This window comes from Drosophila ficusphila, unplaced genomic scaffold (assembly GCF_018152265.1).
Source record: "Drosophila ficusphila isolate 14025-0441.05 unplaced genomic scaffold, ASM1815226v1 contig_197, whole genome shotgun sequence".
Classification (NCBI taxonomy): domain Eukaryota; kingdom Metazoa; phylum Arthropoda; class Insecta; order Diptera; family Drosophilidae; genus Drosophila; species Drosophila ficusphila.
The window spans coordinates 4,451,927-4,469,442 of record NW_025064091.1 but is presented as its reverse complement, the minus strand read 5'-3'; the positions used below and the strand labels follow the sequence as shown (position 1 = coordinate 4,469,442).

The 17,516-nt window shown below is 44.1% G+C and overlaps 3 protein-coding genes across 4 annotated transcripts; 2 read left to right on the top strand and 1 right to left on the bottom strand.

The window, feature by feature from the left end:
* Positions 1–241: 241 nt before the first annotated feature.
* LOC108097454 (nose resistant to fluoxetine protein 6) lies at positions 242–2,906 on the bottom strand. The gene is made up of 8 exons (XM_017199726.1): positions 2,614–2,906; positions 2,180–2,552; positions 2,049–2,122; positions 1,677–1,992; positions 1,389–1,605; positions 1,141–1,322; positions 599–1,070; positions 242–538 (listed from the first exon to the last, which is right to left on the bottom strand). The coding sequence occupies exons 1-8, from the start codon at positions 2,903–2,905 to the stop codon at positions 287–289; spliced, it is 2,178 nt and encodes a 725-aa protein (XP_017055215.1). The 5' UTR covers position 2,906; the 3' UTR covers positions 242–286.
* A 2,944-nt stretch (positions 2,907–5,850) lies between these two features.
* On the top strand, positions 5,851–7,025 carry LOC108097399 (formin-like protein 14). Its single transcript, XM_043209566.1, is given in 3 exon segments — positions 5,851–6,126; positions 6,128–6,632; positions 6,694–7,025. Coding segments are annotated over 3 exon segments (1,113 nt in total).
* Positions 7,026–7,646: 621 nt separating this feature from the next.
* On the top strand, positions 7,647–17,234 carry LOC108097683 (serine/threonine-protein kinase Tao). Of its 2 annotated transcripts, XM_017200149.2 has the most exons (13): positions 7,647–7,978; positions 9,952–10,286; positions 10,348–10,852; positions 10,995–11,351; positions 11,417–12,043; positions 13,834–14,007; positions 14,070–14,432; positions 14,499–14,621; positions 14,692–14,808; positions 14,882–15,055; positions 15,136–15,357; positions 15,428–15,546; positions 15,612–17,234. In XM_017200149.2, the coding sequence occupies exons 2-13, from the start codon at positions 10,057–10,059 to the stop codon at positions 15,733–15,735; spliced, it is 3,135 nt and encodes a 1,044-aa protein (XP_017055638.1). In that variant the 5' UTR covers positions 7,647–7,978; positions 9,952–10,056; the 3' UTR covers positions 15,736–17,234. The 2 variants fall into 2 exon arrangements, with proteins under 2 accessions (XP_017055638.1, XP_017055639.1); XM_017200150.2 differs by lacking the exons at positions 7,647–7,978; positions 9,952–10,286; positions 10,348–10,852; positions 10,995–11,351; positions 11,417–12,043 and adding an exon at positions 13,378–13,637.
* The last annotated feature ends 282 nt before the right edge of the window (positions 17,235–17,516 follow it).

Genomic DNA, 17,516 nt, shown 5'->3' with positions numbered 1-17,516 from the left:
CATACAGTTTGTACATAAATTAATTATTTTGACTGGTTTAGTTGGCGGTTCTCATCACTTTCTCTAATAAGAGTTTTTACTTTTCATTTGTTTAAACCTCTTAAGTGGAGCAAAATCAAAATAACCGATCATAAATTGCTGAACTGCACACCTGGTCGCTTTTTAAGTGCAATTAGTTGATAAGCGAAAGTGTTTGATTGGACTTAACTCAAGTACATTTGTGCGAATAGATTTATTTACCATGTAGGAACTTAATGTGTTACTTATTTGATAACCCATTTGAAGTTTAAGCCTCCTGTTTTGTGACTGTATCCTTGGTAGTAACAATATCCTGGTTATCCTGTTTCAACTCGGGTTGAGGAGCACTTTGCTCCAGAGATTGTACATCTGTTTCTTCGTCGATTTCTACTTTCCTTTCAACCTTTCTCCGACTGGGAAAGGCCAATCTTTCGAGTGCCTCCAGCGGTGCCTCAAGGATTACATAGAACACGTAGGACATCAGCAGAGTGAACCCAAAACAGGACCAGAAACTCAGCATCTAATAAAGAAAATCAGATAATGTATCTCATTTAAGGGTTAATTTAGACCACTAACTTACCGCATCATAATTCGAGAAGTAGGAAACCGACCGAACCCTTCGGTGATTCACCTCCAGGATGAAAACGTGCCAAATGTAGGCGGAGTAGGACAGCTTGGAGATCGGTTGCCACAATGGCGAGGACAGAAAGCTATTGGCCAGACTGCCATAACCCTTAAGACAGGCAAATACCACCCAACAAAGGGCCAAGGGCCACCCGATTCGGGTCAGTGTATAGTAGAGGGCTCCCTCCAAAATCGTGGGCGAAGGACCCAGGAATCTGGCATAGGGATACAGGGCAAACATCGAGGTGAACATCACGGCCAACGAGAGCAGCCATCCCATCCAAACCAAGACGACATGCAGCCGGATTTCCCTTCCCCGAATGGAGTGCAGGAAGTAACCAAAGAGTGCTCCAATCAACCAAGGAGCTGCGTGGTTATGGGTGGCATTGTAGATCTTCTTCTGGACCCCTGGCATCATCAGTCCATCTCTGCCAAGGGTAAGCCATTGTAAATTAGAAGATAACTAAGTAATTTAACTTAAAAAGGGGAAAAACTCACTTGAACATGACGTGATAATCGTTTATCATAATTGTGACGAAGAGAGAAGCGGAGGACAGCAGGATCAGCAGGACAATCCCTGCAGCTCCCCGTTTGCCCCACTTGTAGAGGGCAACCAGCAGGATGGGCGACAAAATGTAGAGCTGCATGTCCACAGCCAAATACCAAGTGTGTGGAAGGCACTAAAAACGAGAATTAATTACTCAAAATACATAATTATAGTACAAGTAACTGGGTTAACCACTCACTATATCATCGGTGGCATAGTTCTGCACGTAGAGCAAGTCCCAGTACCAATTGCTCTTGCAAACCGAATAATCGGAGAACACGGAAATATTGTACATGGGTCCATCGGCCACAAGGGAAAGTAGTTTCGTATAAACCAATAGAGCCACGATTACAATTGGAGTTAGTCGAAGATATCGGTGCAAGTACATCAGCGGCACATTCAAACTTCCCTTGGTTCTGATAAATACGACAAAAAGTACGTTTGAATATCGAATGTTACGGCATGGAAAACGAGTTTTCAAACTCACTTATCCAAGGAGCGCAAGCCAATGGCCACCAAAAGCAAACCGCTGATGAAGAAGAATGTGTCCACCGAGAAAGGAGCGTAGAGTATGAAGCTGGAAAACGCCTGCGACATCCACGTGATCTTGTACGCCTCGTTGGTGGAGGCAGCAGCCAGGTTGCTGGTGAAGTCATGTCCAAAGACCACCCAAATCAGGGACATGCAGCGCATGCCATTCAGGCAGTGGATCACATTCGGAGTATCCTTGTTCTCGGCAAGGGTAAATAAGTCTCGGGAGATTGCACGAGCTGAGAAAATCCTCACAAGTTTGGGCAGCTTCTCTGCAGGAGGTAGACTTGAGTTAAAGCCTTTTAAAGGAAGTAGCCTCCATACTTACCCTGATTTGAGCACAAAAAGTAATCATAGAGTGTGCAGAGAACAGCCGTAGCTAGAAATACGCCAATCAGGACACTAAAGTTATCAATCAGCAAGTTATTTTGAATTATAAGTAAATAAATAAAGACTTACAGAGTGAAAATGGTTAGGCCATCGAGGGGTTCGCTCTCATTGGTTCGGCAAGTCTCCTCGCTGATGGAAAACAGAGCACTGGGGTCGCTCAAGCCCAGGACTCTCTGCAGGACTCTCTTCAGAAAGCCCTCGAAGTTACTTGCCGAACAGGATGAGGGAAAGCAGACCGCAGTTTTTATATAGGTGGACTTCAAGAGCTCCGAATTGAAGCCAAGCCACTTGGCAACTGGCAGGGAAAGAAAGCAGAACTTTCCCCTGATGCTGTGGGAATCTGTGATGGCTCTGTCCAATTCCACGCACTCATCGTAGTTTCCCATGTCCGTGTTCGAACCCTTCAAATACCCAGACGGAATGGAGCCCCACGAATCAATCACTGCGGTGCGAGTAGCAGAAATATGAAATATCAAATGAAAGTGAGCTAAACTCGTACTCACTTTGAAGGGCCCACAATTTGGGTGCAGTTAGGTCCTTCATAAACTGGGCCAGATCAGCCAGGCAAACTAGATCCTGTTCAGTGGTTCTTCCCTCGAGGAGGTGCAGGTCCTGTGAGGAAATGTTCTGGAACTCCCGGACGAACTCCTTTCCCAAGGAACGCAGATCCATGAGGCGTTCATAATCCCCAAGTGAGGATACTTCCCTCTCCTCCGAGGGAACATATTCAGTTGAGTGAACTCCTTTCGCTGCAAAAAGTGAAACAATTAGCAGAGCTCTTGTCACACTCATCATCTCTCCAATTTAGCCGTCAATTTGTGACTGCTCACCAATCGCCCTTCAATCTGCTATTTATATGTGAGCACCTTGATTGTTATTATCCCCCAAATCGGGAACTTTATCTGCAGGTTTGACACGTTACTACGAAAAGATAAAACGCTCATTCAAGCGATTTTGGCTTTCGGTTAGCAGTAATAATAATCAATAATCAGTTTACTCAGTCGGTTAATCGTGCAATTACCCATTTGCCATTTGCCTTGGCGACTCTTTTCAGTTTGGGGAAACACTTGGCCAGATAACCAGTCTTTGGCCTTTGGAGCATTTCAAAGGCATCGGTATCGTTCCCCATTCAAACTATCTGCGAATTGTTTAAACAAATCGAGTTATATTTGAACCTTAGTTCCCGTTTGATAACACAATTATGGGTTAATCTATTTTCATGCTATCACAAGCACCCAATAATTATCTCTCATCGCAATGTTCCAAGTAAAATGTTTTGTGAGTGTTTATTTGTGATTAAAATTCAACCAAGTTTTGTTGCGAAATCTCCATATAGGTAACCCACTGAAAAGCACTTGATTCTCCTGCAAACTCGATTTATTTTTGTTTACTTTAAACTACGAATATGGTTTTTATTGATTGGCCTCCAGCTCTTGCAGACTTTTCGCTTGTTTTTTGGCTCATAATCGATTACGTTTTCCATGCAACATGCAACATACATGTCGCTCAGCAAATTGTTATTAAACTTTTCGCTCAGCAAATTGTTATTAAACTTTTCGCTCTGCAAATTGCCGTTTCCGACAATTGAAGACCGACTGTCTGCCGATGAAAAGCTCGCCAATTCAGATACATTTTATTTGGATATCCTGGACACTCGGACACCTATTCGCAGCTCCAATTATGTACGCTTTGTGGGAAATGGAGATCAAAACGAGTTTTCACTTTCGTCTAGTCAAATTTCGAGGGGGGAGTGCACCGATCCCAGACAGGTTTCTCAGACGCATTATTGACCAGATTCGCATATCTGGGTTACGCAACTACCTCCAAAGCACCAAGCTTCTCAAGGTTAAAACAAGGAGTAAGATCTCAGCTGGAGTTAACCGACCAAAGGGATACCCATAATGCTGCAGAAAAGCAAATACTATTAGTTTATATAGAATATAGAATAATATAAGCAATCATGGACATCTCCTTCCAAACTCTGCTCACTCCATTATGAATCTATAGTATTTTAAGAAATTAGAGGAACAAAAATATCCAAATGGTCCGAATATTATGAATTAGGAACATTAAAACTGCACATTTAAAATGCTTTCAGGGATTTTGTACAATCAGTCCTATCCCTTTACTATCTACTTTTGAATATTTAGCAACAAATAGCGCATTCAATGAGTGCAATTTCAAGACACTTTTGGGACCGAATCGAATCAAGTTGGCCAACTAATGGCCAATCTGCATTCAGAACCGCCAACACAAAACCCAAAGTCGTCAAAATTTTCGTCAAATCTTTTTGAAATTCATGCTGGAAAAAAACTGGTTTCCCACCGAACAAATGCGACTGCGAATTGAAAGCGAGAGGTAACAATTGTCCAGTCAAACTGAGCAGAGAAAACTCAGTTGCGCCAATGCTCCGAAATAAAAAAAACAAAAACTAAAGCTGTTAATTACTGTGGAAATGATTAAACATATCTGGAAAATCAAATTCAACAGGCGCAGCCAGACTGAAATCGAAATTCATATTATTATGAGAGCAACTCGTGACAGCCCCTTATTGGCATAGTGGTATGAATCCAATTGGAAAACCAAGCTCTGTCTCTGAAAATGTGTTAGATTGTAATGTTTGCTTGTTACCAATAAGAATTAGTCATAGAAATAATCAAAGAAGCACGTGCAATTCGCAATGAATCAATTAGGTTGGTTAAATTGACCAGATAGTTAATCGTTATCAATGCAAGGATATTCCTTTCAGATTTTGCAAACCACTTTAAATGAATGGTTCGAATTTTGTTCTATAACTGAAAAAAGTGATTTAAATTTAACAATATTAGACAGGTGCTTTTGAACTTTAATAAATTAAAAACAATAAACTCCAGATCCCCTTAGTATTCAGTAACTACTTGAATTTAACATTTGAATTTGCTCTTTTTCAAATACTTGAATTGGCTTTCCAAACCACTTTAAATGAATGTTTCGAATTCTGTAATATAATTGAAAAAAGTGATTTAAATTTAATAATATTAGTACTGCTTTTGAACTATAGTAAATTTAAAACAATAAACTCCAGATCCCCTTAGTATTCAGTAACTACTTGAATTTAACATTTGAATTTGCTCTTTTTCAAATACTTGAATTGGCTTTCCAAACCACATTAAATGAATGTTTCGAATTCTGTAATATAATTAAAAAAAAAGGCATTTAAATTTAATAATATTAGATATGTGCTTTTGAACTACATATATTAAATTAAAAACAATAAACTCCAGATCCCCTTAGTATTCAGTAACTACTTGAATTTAACATTTAAATTTCCTCTTTTCAACTACTTGAATTGGCTTTCCAAAGTAGTTCAAGTGGTGCCACAGTGGCAGCTCTTGAAATGCACTGGCCGACCAGCATTATGCATAGTTTGTGCTGCACTTACGATCTATAAACTGTTGCAAAAAGTAGTGCAAAAGTAATTGTTGTTGCCACGCACTGAACTCGTTGATAACCGCTCGCAGTTTAAGTTTTTAGTTTTCAGTTTTCTGTTTTCAGTTATAAGTTGGAAGTCGGGGTCTGCGATTACGAGATCCGATCCGAATAGTGCGGCCGTTGGGGCAACCCGTCTAACTAGTTGATTTTGGGGCACATAATCCGCGACGCCCAGGCTGATTGGACTTGGGGAAAAAGTCATGGCAGTTCTGATTGGAACGGCCTTTCGAGCGGTACGATTAGCGGCTATACTCCCGACTCCCGAAAGGATGTGGCTGCGATCTCGTTGGCTTCTGCTGGCCTTGCTGGTGGCTCTGGACTTTGGCCCCCTGTCCGCAGATCCTGTTTCCCAGGACGTTTCACTGGCAGAGAACACTTCATTGCGGCAAAAACGCGGCACCATCACCTTGGATTTCGGTTTGCTCCTGCGCAATTTGCTGCTCAAAAGCGCCCAATTGTCCTCGGCCAAGGCTAATCTTACGAGGACAACGCGTCGTCCTCCGGTGACCACAACAACCACTCCGGCCCCTCCGCCTCCTCCGCCGCCCCCCGCCAAGGATAAGGCGTCCCCTTTGGCATCCGTTCTTCAGTTCCGGCTACCTGCCCTTCGATTACGATGCGGATTACGCGGATCTGCGACCTCCAGCCAATCGGCCGCCAGCTCCTCCTCCTCCACCACCACCAGCACCCACTGCACAGCCGCCCAGGAAAGTCCGTCCACAGTTGCGCCCCTTGAGTGCATTCTACGCCCAAAGGACACCGGCTCCTCCGCCTCCCCCTCCTGCTGCTCCTGCTCGTGCTCCTCCACCACCGCCGCCTCCTCCCTCTCCACCAAACTACGATTATGACTACGATTATGAAGCTCCTCCGCCGACGGAGGCACCACCGCCGCCGCCTCCTCCGCCACGCCCCAGGAATCGGCCACGTCCCCGCCCACCACAACAACAACAACAACAACAGCAACTGCAGCAGCAACAACAACAACAACAACAACAACGACGTCCTGGGCAACTGGGCGATCGTCTTATCTATCAGTACGCACAACCTACTGGTAAAATCCGTAAACTTTTAACTAACTGCCGTACAATTGGATTCTCTCCGACCCTTTGCAGATACCTTCTCTAGGTCGCAATCCGTGGCGGAGGCGGTGGTCAACGGGGATGAAGGTGTTGACGTCGCCGCCGGAGAATCAGAACCGGATGCGGATCAGGATGCGGGTGCCAATGCTGCTGATGCTCCTCCTCCTCCTCCTTCTCCTCCCTCCTCCGCTCCACCGCGATTCTTGGTCAACTATGCGAGCGACAGTGATTTTGGGTCACCAACTGCGGCCAGCCAGGATGCACTTCCTCCCAATTCAGTTGGGTTTTCCGGACCTTCCGGCGGCTTCTTTGGCTATCCGCTCTCCAATCAGTCGCCGAATCAGCAGCAGTACTTTTTTAACTAAGCGGTATAGTTTCTTTTTTTTAACGCTTATTGTACAAACTTGGCAACCATTAGTTTCTAAATATTATTGCTTGTGTGATGCAGAGTGTGTGTGCTTAAAATTGGCCATAAGCTATTTGTAAAATTAACTGTATTTTTTTATACCCAGGTTGAGAAGTGGTTAATAAAAATCGAAATAAATAAACGTTAATCGTGTGAATAATGAGTTTTCAATGGTTTTAGGCATTGTGACCCAAAACTAGACTTCCAACACCCATAGCTTTGTCAATTTTAAAACGAATTCAAAGTTACATACCTTTAAACTTTTATACTTTATACATTTATTCCCCAAAAATTTAAGAGTTTAAAAGTTTGTTCCAGTGGAGCCTGACTAAAAGACTGAGTATTCAAAGAATGCGGTAACACTGTCCCAAAAGAACAAAATATCGGTTGGTTTGAAAGCGAATAATATAAAATCTAGTGATATATAGGATTGAAGATAAGTGAATATTCTGTTATGGGGTTATGAAATGACTTTTATTTAAATATATCTTAAGAAAAGTACGCTATCTATCGCCTGCCCCGAAAACTATCGATAAATAACCTATAGAAAATCATCGATGGATCGAAAGTGACCAATCGATGTTTCTCCACCTCTACCGCTTGCTGTGTGTGTGAACTTTACAGAATTTAATTAAGAAAACGAGTGAAGAAAAGTGTGGAACTAAATAGCGCAAATGGTATCGGGATCGGGATCGACGTTCCACTAAATTTTCGGCACCTCGAGATGCGTAGCAAGTGCGAAAGTGTGAACGCAACGCGTGTGCAGTGCAGGGCAAATCGAAATCGCAGCAAGGCAAATAACAGCAGCAGCAGGCGTGAAGAAAGCGACGCATGAGGGAAAAATGCATACAGCTGCGAAAACCAAAAGCCAGCCGCGCTGATAAACAAGCAAGCACTAATTAAATTCCAAATGTAAGCCATCGAAAATACAGCAAGTCCATTTTTTCGCCAGATTTATGCATTTTCCACTGTCTCTCCATCCCTGTGTGCGTGTATGTTGAAGGTAGTGTGTGTCTGTGTGCATACTGTTCTTTTTCGCGTTTGCGTTTCGGCCGATAAATGCGAATTAGTGTGTGCCCGCTGAATTGATTATTTTCCGAAATGAACAAATCTTGATGTGTTTTAACAAAAACATAATAATAACAACAAACAAAATGCAAATTTGCTGATTTAAGTGCGACTCCCCTTAATGTGCGAGAAAGAGCCAGCACTAGACGACGAATACGTATGCGTTGCAGTTGTGTGTGTATTTGTCTGCTCCCCCGACAAGCGTGTGTGTGTGTGGGTGTGCGGTGTGCAAGCAAAACAAAATTAGGCGATTCAAAACAGTTGTTAAGTGCGAATTACGGCAATTCCAATAGTTCCACAAGAGTTGGCCACAAAAATCAGTCGCTAAACTAATCGGCCGGCAAAAACAAGCAGCGCCGCAACCATTGTCGTTTTTTTTCTGGTACGCCTTTTTTCCCCTTTCTGTGTGAGCTGCTGCGTCCGCACCCAAAAAACAAGAGAAAAAAGGCTGCAAAAAATCAAAACCAAATTGAAGAATTCTCAATTTTCCGCCGCAATCGACATGAAAAGGCGCAAAACAAAAGCCCAAGCCCCAGAAAAGCACGAATTCAATTGAATTTGTGTCGCCTGTAAAAATGCAAAACAACAAGCAACCAAACCGCACATATACACAAGTGCATGTGTGCGTGAGCGACATGGCTGCTCTTTGTGCAGTAGTGTGTAGCTATGAAAAATAGGCGTGTTTCTGTTTCGCGTCGCAAGTAAATAATTGCAGTCGCGAAACGGCGGCGCGGGCTAATTATCGAGTATTATTGCCCAGATGCGAGAGTTGAAAGCCGGAGCTTCGTAGATCTAAAATCCGCGTCTTTAGCCGGCGTATATCCGCAGACGCCCGCAAAACGCCTCCGCATGCATATGCAAGTGCGCGTGTGTGTGGCGAGTGTGTGTGGATTCGCAACGGCGACAAATGCACCCCTTCAGTGCCGTTACTCCTTGCCAGCCTATAAGAGCGTTTGTGTGCCTAGGAGTTCGGTCAGAATAACTGAAAAATAACCCTATCTTATGTTTAAATACTCTACAAAATATTAATAAGCCACAATCTTTTGTCACCTCAGTCAACTGTCGGAAGGTGGGCAAATGACCTTTGCGTTAAGTATTCCTGGCCCTAAAAGAAAACCTTATCTAATGCTATGAAAATACCCAAGTGCTATGTATACATAGCAAACCTCAGTTTTTCGGGAAGTGACCAACAAAACTTGCGATATGTAAGACCAATCAGAATACCCTACAGCACGTGTGCATCCCCTGCTTATCTACATATCCCCATAACAGCCAATAATACCCTACAGAAAACAACTCGGATACTAACCAACTGAACTTGGTGTCCACAAGCACGGCAGTGGCAACCATCCCTAAAAATCTTTTAAATAGCCAAGGATCCCCAGCAAATTTCTGTTTTATTCAGGAACTGGCCAAAAAGCAGCTGGCAAGGTGGTAACAAGCTAAGGAAAATAGCCATAAAAGAGGCCAGCAAGCCGTAAAAAACTTTGCGATAAGGTCCAAGTGCTGCGTGTGGAATGCTGAATTCTGAATGATTCGTGTATTAAAGTGTGTGTGAGCGTGAATCACTTGATCGATTTGATGACAGTCGGCTTTTGGCTTTTCCCGTCCAGTCGCTGTCCAAAAAATAAAAACCACAGCTAACCTTGCACCCCGCCCACTTACGATTCCGGGTTTCGAAACCCCTACTCCCAAGAAAAAGAAAAATAAAATAAATCTTGACCCCAAAAAACAATACCCTTTTCACAATGACTAAGACTGTGTGGACTGACTAACCGGAATTCCCCTCTTCTCTTTGCCACTTCGATCCTCGATAGACCTTAAACCCAGCAGAGTTGGCTACTTGGAGCTGCTGCAGACGAGGAGGACGCAGAGCGCAGGACCACTGAGTTGTGAGCTGGGCTAGAGCATGAGAGACAGCCATGCCTTCGGCACGACCTGGTAGTCTCAAGGATCCGGAAATAGCCGATCTGTTTAACAAGCATGACCCGGAGAAGATCTTCGAGGATCTGCGCGAAATCGGCCATGGGTCGTTCGGTGCGGTCTACTATGCCCGCTGCAATCTCACCAAGGAGATTGTGGCCATCAAAAAGATGTCCTACACCGGCAAGCAGAGCCAGGAGAAGTGGCAGGACATTCTCAAAGAGATACGGTGTGTAGAGAGTTCTTATTTTCTCATGAATTCAAGTAACCAACTGGGTGTTGACCAACAGCTTCCTTCGCCAATTGAACCACCCGAACACCATCGAATACAAGGGTTGCTATCTGCGCGAATCGACCGCCTGGCTGGTGATGGAGTACTGCGTGGGCTCCGCCTCGGACATCATCGAGGTGCACAAGAAGCCGCTGCACGAGGACGAGATTGCCGCCATCTGTTTGGGCGTGCTCAGCGGTTTGAGCTATCTGCATTCGCTGGGGCGCATCCATCGCGACATCAAAGCGGGCAACATTTTGCTCACGGACAATGGCGTCGTCAAGTTGGCCGACTTCGGTAGCGCCGCCATCAAGTGCCCGGCCAACAGCTTTGTCGGCACGCCCTACTGGATGGCCCCCGAGGTGATCCTGGCCATGGACGAGGGCCAGTACGACGGCAAGGTGGATGTGTGGTCGCTGGGCATCACCTGCATCGAGCTGGCGGAGCGCAAGCCGCCCTACTTCAACATGAACGCCATGTCGGCGCTCTATCACATTGCGCAGAACGAGTCGCCGATTCTTCCGGTGAGTTGCTATTGCAGTTTAAAACCTTTTAAAATGAGCACTTTTCAGCCATAAAAGTTTAAAATTTAATATGCTCAAACATAAACTTCAAAAAGTAAACTTTTTGTAAAGCAAAGCCCTTTTTTTTATATTTTCCCTGCAGAAGAACGACTGGTCGGACGCGTTCTGCAGCTTTGTCGAACTGTGCCTCAAAAAGATGCCAGCGGAACGACCTTCGTCGGCCAAGCTGCTGACCCACGCGTACGTGACCCGACCACGTTCCGACACCGTGCTCCTCGAGCTGATCGCGCGCACCAAGTCGGCGGTGCGCGAGCTGGACAACCTTAACTACCGCAAGATGAAGAAGATACTCATGGTGGACACCTGCGAGACGGAGAGCGCCGTGGGCGATGCCGACGATCAGCAGGACGACCATGCCGGCGGCGATAGCAGCAAGAGCAATAGTATTACTTCGGAACACTCCATACACTCGGTGGGTGTATCAGCGGCCAGTAGTCAGGTGGGGATTTAATGCGAATATGCAAATGTTTCCTGTTCTAAGCCAGGCGTTCTTTGTTCTTGCAGAGCTCGTCATCCAATTCCATACCGGCTGCGGCCCAGAATCATCACCATATCGCTGCGCACCACCACCAGCAGGCGGCTAGCGCCGCTGTGGCGGCGGCAATGCACCACCACCATCATCCGCACCAGCAGCAGCCGCCGCCCAGCTGGCCGAGCGGTAATCCGCAACAGGTTGGACAGGGAGCGATTCCACCCGGGGCCGTGTCGCGCAACTCGTCGCGGCATCGCAACCGGCCGCCGCTGCCGAACATAATGCACAGCATGAACAACAATGTGACGCCCACAAACTCGGCCTCGGTGGTGCCTGCTCCGGCGCCCGCTCCGGTTCCACCGCCGCCGCTTTCCGTTCTACCGCACCTGGGTGCAATGGGCCACGGTGGCGGAGGAACCGGAACCGGCGGCAGCGGCGGTGGAGGCTCCCCAGCCTCCGGTGGACCACTGGCGGATCGAATGCAGCCCATCCAGCCGCGATATCTGACAACGCCCGCCGCCCAAGCGGCCGTCTATGCCGCCAGCTCGGCGTCCTCGCAACAGGCCATCTCCAATGCGGTCAACGACCACGGGCCGAACAACTTTGCCACCATACGCACCACCAGTATCGTGACCAAGCAGCAGAAGGAGCACATGCAGGTGCGTTGTCGCGTTATGTTTGTTTTGATACTCTCCTGCCTTGGCCGTAGATTTCTGTGTGCGCTCTCTCTATCTCGATCGCTGGGTTGAGTTCAGGGCATAGTTAATCCAACGCAGGGTCATGCCTCCATGTTGTGTATCCCGGGCTGAGCATCGATTGCATTTCCCCCTCGTCCTGCGCTGCATTTTTGTGTGTGTGTTCCATGTCCTGTGTCCACTTGTCAGCATTTCGAATCGGGGAACCATCATTTCGTGTACATCTCGGCTAGAAAGCATCCATTTCCTACCTCTCCTCGCTCGCCGCAACGCTTACGCTTTTCTGCTGATCTGATCCCCTTCTAACTTTTTTGTTGTGCCCTCTACTACAAGCTCTTTGTTGTGTTTATTGTTCTCCTCCCGCATCCTCAAACAGGCGCGCTATAACTTCTGCTCGCAGCTGTGTGGTGGCGACCACATCAACAGCGATTGCCGCGACGGCAGCCGGCGGATCGAGAGCAGGCAAAAGATCAGCAAGATCGGCGGCGAAAAGAAAGACAAAGACCCCAAACGCCACTGTCCCTGTGTAATTTCCTAGCCAGAGCGGAGGCGTCCAATCGATTGAGAAATAAATGTTTTTAAAATCAAAAGTCGCTGCCGGTACCATGTACTTACTGTAGTTAGCCGTTGCTGCTGTTGCAGTTGCATCCGCCATTCACATTTCCACCTGTATTCGTTACCCAAAGTTCTCTTCCAAAAAATCAAAACCAGAAATCTCCAAAATCCCTGGCCATTGGCACGCCTTCATGGCTTCAAAAACGCATCTGTTTTTCATGTCTCTCAAGTGTAAGCATTTACTAATTGTTAATGGTTTCGTTTAAAGCTTGGTAGCTGGGGCCAATGCATCTTTCACAACAACTACACCGTAGAAAACCAGAAGCATTTAGAGGTTAGATTATTGCCAGCTTGTTGTTGCCTGTCGGATTTAAGAATAAATTTACTGGTTTGTTTTCATTGGACAAAGTCATATAGAATTTCATTTAGCAACTGTTTTTCATATATTCGTATGTCTTTAAATTGCCATTTCAGTTGAGTTTTGAAAAAATAGGTATTTGGTGTTGAATAATTAATTTGCTTTTAAAACCAGCTGCTTTTTTTCATACGTAGACAAACTTCAAAGAACAAACTATTGTTTTCCGTTTAAAATTTGATTTGTTTTGTTTAATAACATGACATCTTCGCACTGCAGACTTGTCATGCAAAATAACGGTTTGGATAAAAGCATCTCTCCATTATTTGTTAAGAGGTCACACTGTCTATAGGCCGATCCACCTCCTTTCTACCTCCAAAATTGGGTCACACTAGACAAAACCGAGCTTTCAATCACATTCGACATTGCAAGCGGGAATTGCTTGAGCTTGAGTTGCCTGTTGAAAAGCTAGTAGAACTATTTACCTTCCCGCTTCTCCAAGTCAATTGCGAGTTAACCTAATAATACCTAGTAGTCTAGTGCCTAGAATCCGTAGACGGAGGCCTAGAACCGCGTAAGGAGCCAATGATTTGGCCGCGCTTTGCGCCCGTTGAGGTTATGGTTGAGCTGGAATTCGCCGGCAGTCGTGTAAGTTACAGTTAGTCGCCGAAAGAGTAGTTTGTGTGTGTGTGTGTGTCTGTGTTCAGTTATGCCGTAGCTGCCCGCTGCTTCTCGCATTTACCATCGCCTCTAACCATGTGTGCATTCTCTGCCCCATTGCACTGAACCAAAAACACAACAACAACACAACGGCAATCCGATCCGATTCGATCCGATACTTCAGGAGGAGATGCACGAGCAAATGTCCGGTTACAAGCGGATGCGACGCGAGCACCAGGCGCACCTGTTCAAGCTGGAGGAGAAGTGCAAGGTGGACATGGAGGCGCACAAGGCGGCCCTGGACAAGGAGTATGAAACGCTGCTGCACAACTTCACCAGGGACCTCGAACGGCTGCAGGTGGGTTTTGAGATAAAGGGTAGCAAATTAAAACAGAGTACCTAATCATTAATCTCGGACAGACGAAGCACCAGCAGGACGTGGAGAGACGGTCGAAGCAGACGAGCGCCGCCGAGAAGAAACTACACAAAGAGATTACGCTGAAACAGGAGGCCGACCGCAAGGTGTACGACTTGAATCGCAAGAAGGAGTACAAGGCGAACAAGGAGCGCTGGAAGCGAGAGCTCTCAATGGACGAGACGACGCCCAAGCGGCAGCGCGACCTAACGCTCCAGTCGCAAAAGGACAACCTTAAGCAGCACGAGGCGCAGGAGGAGCAGCGCATGATCCAGGCGCAGAAGCAGTACATCGATCTGGAGATGCGCAAGTTCAAGCGCAAGCGCATGATCATGCAGCACGAGCACGAAGATCAGCAGATGCGTGATGTAAGTTATTTGTTGTAATCTGTTTTGGCAAGTTCGTCTTACTCTTAAACTCTTTGTGCCTTGCAGGAGTTGGCAAAGAAGGAGCAACAACTGCAGCAGGCGCACACCATGCTCCTTAAGCACCACGAAAAGACACAGGAGCTGGAGTACCGCCAGCAGAAGAGCGTTCACCAGTTGCGCGAAGAGCAGGTGAGTTGCTTAAAGGTTTCACAGTGCTGAATAGAATTAAGAACCTATCTATTGCTACTTCCATTCACAGATTAACAAGCAACACGATACGGAGTTGCACAATCAAAAAGACTACATGGACCGCATCAAGAAGGAGCTGGTGCGCAAGCATGCGGTCGAACTAAGGCAACAGCCCAAGAGCTTGAAGGTAGGTCATTCAACGGGATTTTTATATCTCAGATCGTGGCAATAGACTTTTCAAAATCAACTTCTTAAAACAGCAAAAGGAGCTCCAGATACGCAAACAGTTCCGGGAAACATGCAAGACGCAGACGAAGCAATACAAGCGCTACAAGGCGCAAGTGCTGCAGACGACACCAAAGGAGCAACAGAAGGAGGTCATCAAGCAGCTGAAAGAGGAGAAGCATCGCAAGCTGACGCTGCTGGGTGAACAGGTGCGTTGTTTTACTCCATTCCATTGTTTATTGACAATTGATTGAATGCTTAACTTGAATGAATTGATACATAATTGCAGTACGAGCAAAGCATTGCGGATATGTTCCAAAGTCAGAGCTACAAACTAGACGAAAGCCAAGTGATCGAGTGCCAACGTACCCACGAGCAGCTGGAGTACGAGCTGGAGATGCTCACTGCCTACCAGAACAAGAACAAGAAGCAGGCGCAGGAGCAGCGGGATCGCGAGCGGCGGGAGCTCGAGAACCGGGTCAGCGTGCGACGAGGACTGCTCGAGAATAAGGTGAGCACATACAATGCAATATACTTGCATGCCGGAACACATTGAATGACTATTTCACATCTTCCCCCAGATGGATGCCGAGTTGCACCAGTTTAACCAGGGACGAGAGGAGCGCTTGCGCTTGAAACACGAGAAGCATACTAAAGAATTGGACGCATTTGATAATGAATCAATTGCCCTAGGTTTCAGGTAATTAATGCCAAACGATTGCAATATATAGAATACTCTTAAAATAATTGTAAATCCCATTGCAGCACTTTATCACTAACTGAGGTCTCTCGTGAAGTCTATGATGTTGAGGAGGGAAGTCTGTCTGGTTCAATAATTAGTTTAGCCCATAGCAATAGTTCAACAAGTTTTCCGGCTGGTTCGCTATAGCATAGACAACAACAACAACAACAACAAGGCCAACCACAACAACAAGTGTTTAGTAATATGAACTACTTCAATTTTAATGGAAACTATAAAGCCAACAGTACGACAGCAACAGCAACTAAAACTCGACAAAAGCAGCAGCTGAAACATCAACAATAGCAGAAAAAGTCCTGTCTAGCAATGTTTTTGTAGGAACTTAAACAGCAATTAACACGATTGGTTGCATCAAGCGAAAAATAATTCATGAAAACCCAAGTATTTTCTAAAAGTTACAACAAGCATAAGCTGCAATAGTTTTGTATTAAAGAAATTCGACCGGAGAAGGCAACAAGATACTAACATTTGAAACCAATTTAATACAAGATCAATCAAAAACAAAGAAAAAACAAACATAAATAAATAATTATATATGTAAGCGTAAATGTCATACACAAACAATAACACAACAAAAACAAACATACAAACAAACAAACAAACAAACAAGCAAACAAAGATCAACATCAATTATTGATATGCAAAGTGTTTAAATTTTACTTTTAAATTCTAATTTGATATTATTACCGAGTAACTGAATCAATCGCAATTTTGATTTGTTAACCATTTATATACTTGTGCTCTCGCGTTGCAAAAATGTCACTAAAACAATTAGGTGTGTATTATTTGTTAAAACTCGCGAAAAATAGAACTTGCAGTTTGCCTTCGCATTCGAGTTTGCGAGATTTTTAAATATTAATTTAAATTGATAGTCGAAAAAGAGAAGGGCTGCGCGATCGCAGTTGCAGTTCCAGGCACACATCGATTGCCATCTTTGCATGTTGTTAGGTTCAACATTTTCGATTTACGTTATGTTTTTTTATTTTGACTCGTTTCAAATAAAAGTATTTTTGAAAAGAAAAAATAATACATTTATTTTTTATTTGCTGTACAATAAGTTTTATCGCCAAAATTATTATAAACCCAGCAAATATTAAAATGCAAAAAGGATTCATTTTGTTTACAATTAATTTAGTTTTGTTTGTTATAACAAAAAGGATATAATATATATATATATAAATTTAAAATAAGCCTATTTTAGAGTTAATTAATGCAAATTGCAAAATGCTTAGTCAAAACAATAAAAATTGTATAGAAAATTAAAGCATATAAACGTTTAATTATTTAATGATTTATGTTTACGTGAAAATATTATACTTTTTCCTGCAGTCGTAAAGTTGATTCAAAGTAACGGAAACACCATACACACACACAGACAAAAACACACACCCACATCCATGAGGGAAATCCAAAAAAAAAAAAAAAAAATAAATAAATAAAATGCTCGGCAAATGCAATTGCGAAAATATGTAGCAAATAATATTTTACTAAACAACATAGAACGAAGAAAAAAAATAACAAACAAACCAACCATATATTTCCGTTAGTCATTAATTAAATTAAATTTAATACAAATTTCTATGATTACAGAAAAGGAAAAGATTAAAATGTGGAAGGATTGGAAGCAATTTTCGGTACTTTGGTTGGTATTGAGTTGGGGCGGTTCCAAGATGATAATTATTACTATTAAGGAGGCGTATTATTTTGGTATATATCAACCTAAAGAAAACATGACCGAAATGAAGGTAAACAAGATCACGAGAGAGATAGAGATAGCTAAAAAGAAGCACGGGGAACACAATACATGTAATATTTTTTATGTTTATAAAATTGTTTTTTTATTATTATGATAATTATTATATGAATATAAATTGTATTTTTGCAATTATGGTAAATGAAGAAGAAAAACG

Bases quoted from the DNA above. Each gene is read 5' to 3' on its own strand.
- LOC108097454 (XM_017199726.1), bottom strand. From the start codon at position 2,905: ATGATGAGTGTGACAAGAGCTCTGCTAATTGTTTCACTTTTTGCAGCG. The intron at 1,606-1,676 runs GTGAGTTTGAAA...CGTATTTATCAG, and splicing joins GGCTTGCGCTCCTTGGATAA to AACCAAGGGAAGTTTGAATG. The intron at 1,323-1,388 runs GTGAGTGGTTAA...TCTCGTTTTTAG, and splicing joins ACTATGCCACCGATGATATA to TGCCTTCCACACACTTGGTA.
- LOC108097683 (XM_017200149.2), top strand. From the start codon at position 10,057: ATGCCTTCGGCACGACCTGGTAGTCTCAAGGATCCGGAAATAGCCGAT. The intron at 10,287-10,347 runs GTGTGTAGAGAG...GTTGACCAACAG, and splicing joins GACATTCTCAAAGAGATACG to CTTCCTTCGCCAATTGAACC. The intron at 15,547-15,611 runs GTAATTAATGCC...ATCCCATTGCAG, and splicing joins TCAATTGCCCTAGGTTTCAG to CACTTTATCACTAACTGAGG.